The 8,652-nt window shown below is 37.7% G+C and overlaps 2 protein-coding genes across 3 annotated transcripts; both read left to right on the forward strand.

Moving 5' to 3' along the window:
- Positions 334-4,160, forward strand: LOC107642986. Of its 2 annotated transcripts, none has more exons than XM_021123080.1 (9): positions 334-647; positions 842-944; positions 1,612-1,769; positions 1,909-2,160; positions 2,249-2,325; positions 2,409-2,703; positions 3,494-3,550; positions 3,634-3,695; positions 3,794-4,160. In XM_021123080.1, exons 2-9 carry the CDS (start codon positions 854-856, stop codon positions 3,846-3,848), a joined length of 1,047 nt encoding a protein of 348 aa, XP_020978739.1. In that variant the 5' UTR covers positions 334-647; positions 842-853; the 3' UTR covers positions 3,849-4,160. The 2 variants fall into 2 exon arrangements, with proteins under 2 accessions (XP_020978739.1, XP_016201998.1); XM_016346512.2 differs by having other exon boundaries at positions 335-551.
- Positions 4,403-7,775, forward strand: LOC107640181 (subtilisin-like protease SBT1.7; the record flags this gene model as incomplete). The annotated part of the gene is made up of 2 exons (XM_016343731.2): positions 4,403-5,888; positions 6,880-7,775. Coding segments are annotated over 2 exons (2,148 nt in total), but the record flags the coding sequence as incomplete, so codon positions are not given.

Consider the following 8,652-nt stretch of genomic DNA (forward strand, 5'->3'; position numbering starts at 1 on the left):
ACAAAATATATGAAATTTTTTATTAAAAAAATCAAATAAAAAATATATATATATAATTAAAAATACATAATAATCGTATGAACAAAAATTCAATTTTTAAGACCAAAATAAAAACAAATAAACTAAACTAAAACAAGCAAAAAAATGTATTACAGAAGAACCAAAAACTAATTTATGCTTGTCACACTATTAGAAATCTAGAACACAGCCTAGAAAATTAGAAACTATTTATGTGTCATTTCAAACAAAAACAACACTGCGCAGGAAAAAAAAAAGAAGAGAATGAAGTTAAAAAAAAAGCAAAGAAGCTAAGATTTTATGAATGAAATAGCTTGGGTGAGAGAGAAAGGCGTGAGTAGCAGCAGCAAAACACAACACTTCACTTCACTTCACTTCACTTGTCACTTCTCACTTGTTATTACTTATTAGCCATTAGCCGCAGCCGAAGGTGGAAGAAGAAGAAGAAGAAGAAGCAGAATCCGGAGCTGATAACGCCACAGCACTGCTAGGGTTCCCACCTCCCAATCCCACTTCCTTCCTTTTCCCTTATTGTGAGCCTCTCTCTTTCTCTCTCTTCCAACCTCATCTACAATTTCTCGATAACAACATTGATAGCCTCTTCATCTTTCCTTCAAATTTTATAATTAGTACCGTATTTTACTTTACCGGCCTTACTTTTTGAAACCAAGTTGCTCAGTTCGTTTATGTTTTAGAGATATAGCTGTTTGTGTAGAATGGTGTAGCTATCTATGTTTTCAGCATAGTTGTTTGTTTCCCTTCTCAGTTCTTCTCTCCCCTTTTTAGTGTTTGGTCTAATTAAACATTCACACTTTCATGACAGGTCAATTAGGATATGTCTTCTGATAGTGCAAAGGAAAATGCATCCGTAGTTGATTCTTCGCTCACTGAATGGAAGCATGACATTGGAAATTCAGATGACCCAGGTAGTCGACATATGTTCTATTCTCACCTACATATCTTCTAAATTAAATAGCCTTTATGTTAGATGTTGTTTGGATTATCTTTAAGGGATTGAATGAAGGGGATTAAATTATGTATTTAAGATTACAGACAGTCTATATAGGACAAACTGATGGACCCAAAAAAGGATAAAGTTACAATTTTTTAGTCAAGAGGAGTGTTAGGGGCCAGCAGGTTTTGTGATTTGTAGCTATCAATTAATCATTATTAATATTTTTAACAGTGTGAGATTACATCTAATGGCGTGAGATTATTTATTTTTTTACTGGAGTGCTGGCCAGATTTTAATAAAAGTGCTGACTCTTTAGACTTTCTTATTAGTGAAAGCAAATAGCTACCAAACTTTACACTAAGTGTATTCTAGAATCACTGACTTCAATACTAAAGAATGATATTAGAGACTAAAAAAAAATCATAAATACAGTTTCGTACCCTCTATATATGCATACAAGCATGAGCATTTATGCAGTTTTCCTATGATCTTTGTTTCTTTTCATTATGGCAGTAATTTCTTTTTGCTTCTGTTTTGTGATTTGTCTGTAAATCTTTTATTAGAGAACTCAAGTTAGTGTATTGAATACATTAATATAATTAGGGGTGGTAAAGCTGGACTTTCTCATTGTCAAATAGGTATGAGTATGACAACTGGAACTGGAGTGGAAAGCATATATAATACAAAATATTTTATCATTAAGAGTTTAAATCATCAAAACATCCGTTTATCAGTTGAGAAAGGAATTTGGGCTACTCAAGTCATGAACGAACCCATTTTGGAAGAAGCTTTTCATGTAAGATCCCTGCTTGTCTTGGCTCAAGTTTATTTATTAGAAGTAACTTCTTATTGGCATTAGTGCAGCAAATAATATAATAAGAAATCACTATAAGTTAAATTGAATTCTCTTGATGATTCTTTGCATGTTTTTGCAGAATTCAGATAGTGTAATCCTTATATTTAGTGTCAACATGAGTGGCTGCTTCCAAGGATATGCACAAATGACTTCCTCCATTGGGTGGAGGAGAGATAATGTTTGGAATGAGGGTAGTGGTAAGGGTAATCCTTGGGGTCGCAGTTTTAATGTCAAATGGCTGCGTTTAAATGACCTTCCCTTTCATAAGACTCTTCATCTGAAGAATCCCTTGAATGACTACAAACCTGTCAAAATTAGTAGAGATTGCCAGGTTGGTGATTATTATTCTCTCGTGGATCTTGCAGAATTGTGCTCATATTGCATGACTTTATGAGTCTCTCATCAAGTACCCTTTGCAGGAGTTATCACCAGATATTGGTCTTGCTCTTTGTGAACTCCTTGACGGTAAAAACGAGGTGGATGGCCTGCTGATGAGGTACGGCTTGTTAGAGGTGAAAGATAATGTGCTGTTAACTACACTAGAAGAAGGCTTCTACTTACTGGTTTATGAATTTGCAGTTCATCCACAGATGATTTATATTGGAAAGGGCATCATTCAAAGACATCAGGGGGTTTTGTGGGAGGTGAAGACTATAACTTCCATCCACTCCATTTATCATGGTCAATGTCCCTGCCATACTCTTCCATGCTTTACCAAAATCAAGCTGAGTTAAGTCAATTTCATTCAGCAAGCAATAGATTCAGTGGGACAACAATCACCAAAAGATTGCCTACCACCACTGTGTCATCAAAAGTGTCAGGGACTAAACATGCTCGTTTTAGTTCCTTAACAGAGGATGATTTTCTTGACATGGTATGTGAAATTTTCCTCCTTTATCATGTCAATTGTTTTGTTTGTCTTTTTTCACTTGCAAGTTGTTGTTTTGGTTGTCCTTATGAATATGATGAATTGCTATGAATTTTACAATTTGACAAACTGAAAACCACAATGTGTTGAAACTTGGCATCTGAGCTAGTGAGCTGGTGAGAATGTGCAAAGGAAGAAAGAAAAATGGTAAAAGAGAAGAAAGAAGAATAAGGAGAGGAGAGAATATGGAAGATAGAGCTGAAGATTTTCCCTTAGTGTGGCAAAATCACTCCCTGTACTATACAAAGAATGGTCTTATATACAAGTGACTAACAAAATTGTTATTCTAACTAATTGTACAGCTGTACTAACTAGAGTAAAGATATAAAATGAATGATCTAACTATGGTAAATAAATGATCTAACTATATACATCTTAGTCATGCTAGCAGAGTTGCTATAATGGATACCCAATTAATCATTAATAAGCTCCAACACAAGGATTGAGGATTCTTTTGCTATTATTTATGAAAGAACAGGAATATTATGGCTCATGTGGCGTTAACTTGGAAGAGACTCTTGTTAAAAATATAGCCCCTAATCTATATACCTCCCAACAGTCTCTTTTGTCAACAGATGTGTAGAGGAATTGTCATTTCCTGCGTGTTGTACTCCCCCTCTCCTCAAGTTTCTAGGTGTTTGCATGCATCAACAATGCAGCCCCCTAATCTATATATTAGAATGAAATAAATTATTATGATTCAGATTGTCTCCTGATTTATGTACTTTTAACACAGTCCTATGAAGAATACTTGGAGATCCATAGCAGATGCAGGAAACAATTGTGCCTCAGTGTCAGTATGCATATCATTATTATTTCACTATTTTCATGTCTCTATCACATGAATCCATAACTAAACCATTTAAGTTCTTACAGGCAGCTCAACCATCTTTCAAACAGACGGAATCATTGAGAAGTAATTCGCATGGTGATGATAGGTAAAAAAGTTTCATCTCATACCAATTGTTTTTTTCAAACCGAAAGTCAATTATGTGATTCCTTAGTGGTTTTTTTTATTTTTTTTTTATTTTTTTAGCAATTTAGACGAGTTTGATAGAGACAGGACCAGCTCTCAAAGGCGCAATCAGTAATCTTTGCGTTGGATATAACTGCTCCAACATGGAGACGTTTTGCATCCTGGACTTGTGGAGTTGTCATTCTTAGGGTGGCCCTATTCCATAAGAACTCGTGAAACAAAATTTAATTGTAATTTATCTAGAATTAAGATGTAGTATTGTACCTCTTATTAAGTGAGTAACTCACAGGGCTTAATTGAGTCCTGTTGAGCTGTTTGTACAGAATGTAGAATTAGATTGGCAATAACTTTCACTCTATGTATGTACTTTTCTAATCTGAATAATTTCTGGATAATTGTCTATAAAAAAGATGCTTATTTTGGTTTAGCGAGTGGAAGAAACTCAAATGCTTTAAACGTGCTATGAGATTTTTGGGATTCAGGCGATATTGAAACTTCAAACATGTTATGAGATTTTAGAATACAAACCTCATGCTCTGGTTTGTTATATTCTCTGTTAACTGTTATAGTAGATATTGAGATCACTGGATTACATATAAATGTGATTGATACTTTCTGTTAGTTGCTTTCGATACTCGAAATGGCTAGAAAAGATGTTAAAGGACTTAAATATTGACTACTTACATTGTTTACGTCCAAAAGCCTCAGGGTGAGGATTCTCTTCAATATGACGACTTGCATGGATGGTACAACTCACTTCTACCAGATAGTGCCAAGACTCAGAACCAGCAGCGCCTTGTTTTCTCATACCGAAACGTGGTGTCTGGATTTGCTGCGAAACTGACAGCAGAAGAAGCAAAAAGCATGCAACGGAGGGAGGAGGTTGTGTCGATTCGGGCCGAAAGGATCCTTTCTTTACACACAACTCATAGTCCAGGCTTCATGGGATTGCAAACTGGATTCCCATTGTGGAGAGGCTCCAACTATGGCAAAGGCATCATAGTTGGAGTGTTGGACACAGGAATAAACCCTTCACATCCATCATTTTCTGGTGAAGGAATGCCTTCTCCACCGGCAAAATGGAAGGGCCATTGCGAGTTTACAAAGCAGAGGACTTGTAACAACAAGCTCATTGGGGCAAGAAGCTTTGTCAAAAACTCAAGCAGGGATCTTCCTTTCGATGATGTTGGCCACGGCACTCACACGGCCAGCACGGCCGCAGGGAGGTTTGTGCAGGGTGCAAGTATCTTTGGCAATGCTAACGGTACAGCTTCTGGCATGGCACCCTTTGCCCATTTAGCAATTTACAAAGTTTGCCAACTTGATGGTTGCTATGAAAGTGCAATCATAGCTGGTATGGACGCTGCCATTGAAGATGGCGTGGACATACTTTCCCTCTCTCTTGGAGGACCCCCTTTTGAATTCTTTGAAGATTCAATTGCATTGGGCGCCTTTGCAGCCATTCGCAATGGCATTTTTGTTAGTTGTTCAGCTGGGAATGAAGGTCCTGGCGATAGTACATTGTCCAATGAGGCTCCATGGATTCTCACCGTTGGTGCTAGCTCCATTGACAGAAAAATAAGTGCATCAGCCAAACTTGGCAATGGAAAAGAATTTCATGGGGAATCAGCATTCCAACCCAAGGACTTTGCACCAACGCTATTGCCACTTGTGTATGCAGGAGAAAATGGAAATGAATCTTGTGCATTCTGTGCTCCAGGATCATTGGAGAGTGTGGATGTTCAGGGTAAGGTAGTATTGTGTGAGATAGGTGGAGATATTGCAAGAATAGACAAGGGACAAGAAGTTAAGAAGGCTGGTGGTGCTGCCATGATCCTCATGAACAGTGAGATTAGAGGTTATACTACCCTTGCTGACCCTCATGTTCTTCCTGCAGCACATGTGAGTTACCAAGCTGGATTAGAAATCAAGGAATATATAAATTCAACCTCAGCACCAACAGCAACAGTCTTGTTTAGAGGAACTATCATCGGAGATCCAGTTGCCCCAGTTGTTGCTTCCTTTTCCTCCAGAGGTCCGAACAATGTAAGTCCAGGGATTCTGAAACCAGACATAATTGGACCAGGATTGAACATTCTTGCTGCATGGCCTGTTTCTTTGGACCACGCTTTTCCACCAATGAACATGATTTCAGGTACACTTTACCATATAACATTTTTATAGGCCTGTCACAGTTACATGGCACGCAATAAGTTCTGATATATGAGCGGGTACGCAGTATACAAACAACAACAACAACAAAGCCTTGTCCCACTAAGTGGGGTCGGCTACATGAATCAAACGACGCCATTGTGCTCTGTCATGTATCATGTCTAAAGAGAGACCGTTTACATGTAGATCTCGTTTGACCACCTCATGGATAGTCTTCTTAGGTCTTCCTCTGCCTTTCGCCCTTTGTCTATCTTCCATCTCATCCACCTTCCTGACTGGATGTTCTATCGGTCTTCTTCTCACATGTCAAACCACCTGAGACGCGATTCAACCATCTTTTCCACAATGGGTGCTACTCCAACTCTCTCCCTTATATCTTCATTCCTTATTTTATCCAATCGCGTATGACCACTCATTCATCTCAACATCTTCATCTCTGCCACACTCAGCTTATGTTCGTGCTCCCCTTTAGCCGCCCAACACTCCGTACCATATAGCATAGCCGGTCTTATAGCGGTGCGATAGAATTTACCTTTAAGTTTTAAAGGCACTTTTTTGTCGCATATAAAACCAGATGCACTCCGCCATTTTGACCAACCTGCTTGGATCCTATGATTTACATCCTGTTCAATCTCTCCATTATCCTATATGATGCACCCAAGATACTTAAAACTTTTAACTTTTCGTAGGATGTTTTCTCCAATCTTCACCTCTATATTGGAGTTTTCTCTTCTCAGACTGAACTTACATTCCATATATTCCGTCTTGTTACGAGTACGCAGTATGTCATATGTAAAATATTTTATGTAAAAAATATACTTATAGTGTTTTAATATACAGATTAATTGTGAATTGATACGCGCAAATTAGTACAGAGTACTACAAAGACATTAAGAGACATATACTTGTTTGAAGGAGGAAACAAATATTGCTCTATTAACATTGTTGTATGAATAACATTTAACTTGTTTCAGGTACTTCAATGTCTTGCCCTCATCTCAGTGGCATTGCTGCTTTGTTGAAGAACTCTCACCCAGACTGGTCCCCAGCTGCCATAAAATCAGCAATAATGACCACTGCTCACAAAGCAAACCTTGAAGGTGAACCTATATTGGACCAATGGCTTGAACCAGCTGATGTATTTGCAACTGGCTCTGGACATGTCAACCCTCTCCAAGCAAATGATCCAGGACTCATCTATGATATTGAACCAAACGATTACATTCCTTATCTATGTGGTTTGGGTTACACAGACAAACAAGTTGGTACTATCTTGCAACAGAAAGTGAGATGCTCTGAGGTAAAAATCATCGAGGAAGCACAACTCAACTATCCCTCATTCTCTATTGAAATGGGGAATACTTCACAGTCCTACACAAGGACAGTGACAAATGTTGGGCCTGCAAATTCGACTTATGTTGTGGAAGTTGAAGCGCCTTTGGCTGTTGAAATGAGCATAAGCCCTGCCACATTAACATTCCAAGAGGTGAAAGAGAAGCTTACATATCTGGTTGAGTTCATCCCTGAAGATGAAAGTCTCAGAGGGAATAACACTTTTGTTCAGGGCTCTATTAAGTGGGTGTCTCTGTCTGGAGAGTACTCAGTTAGCATCCCTATATCTGTCATCTTCAATTGAAAATTTGAAGCATGCTACAATCATACGGTGGATTAATTATTGGCGGCATTTCAAAGTTCTTGTTACTCTTTTAGTGTCATATATATTAGTATTGCATAGAGTAAACGAATAAAGATCTTTACTAGGGCTAGGAGTCTCCATGCATGTAATTGCAACACTAATTTATGCCAGGTTCTAAAGTTAATCTCAGTATTAATGCTGGCTTGCATTTAATTAAGCTTGGCAATCTTAACATTCAATTTTGGGTGTTTAATGGATGTATTTCTGAATTGGAGAGTTTTGCTTATCAACAATGATAACTTGATTGATTTTAGAAGTCTTGATTGATGCCTTATCCACACAATGTAGCTTATTGATGTATTGAGATTTGAGAATTAAGATTCATTTGGTACCAAGTTTATTTGGTTTATTATTATTAGAGAAAAGGACAAATAGGTCCCTGACCTTTTGCTCTGCGGACATTTTCGTCCCTGAGCATTTGAAAATACTTTTAAATCCCCGACCTTCACAAATCTTAGACGGATAAGTCCCTCCGTCAAATTGCCTCCATCAGACCCATCGGAAAAGTCTGACGTGGTTCCGTGCGGATGACGTGGCATGACTGGTTGACACCTGGACTGCTGAATGGAAAGCTACATTCAAGAATTGGACAATTAAGTCCCTGCACCACTAAACTACGTCGTTTTGCTTTGATCTCTAATCCTTAAATTGATTGCGTTTTTTTCTGGAGGCCAGTGGTGAGGAGCTCAACCTGCATCAACCATGGCTGCTAATGGAGAATCATCAACGTCGAGAAGAAGTCGCAGGGGAGTAAGAGAAGAAACCGTAATTTCCTAGCACCTCTTTTCCTAATTTTTTTTTATTTTCTTATTTTTATTTGAGGATTTGTTTTAAATTCAATGAGGTGAGACTGGTTACTTTTGAATTGTTCTTTTAGTGTTTAGAGGAATGTTTAAGACAACTTTTTTAGGAATTTATGTCATTACCCTTTTAGTTTTTCTTGTGGTTTATTGTTCACCAATATCTGCATTCAAATAAATTTCTAACTGATCTGACTTGAGTTGGATTGATTTTATCTCTTTGATTTAGGTGTTTCTTATGAATTTTAGTT

The sequence above is a fragment of the Arachis ipaensis genome, chromosome B05 (genome assembly GCF_000816755.2).
Source record: "Arachis ipaensis cultivar K30076 chromosome B05, Araip1.1, whole genome shotgun sequence".
Lineage (NCBI taxonomy): Eukaryota > Viridiplantae > Streptophyta > Magnoliopsida > Fabales > Fabaceae > Arachis > Arachis ipaensis.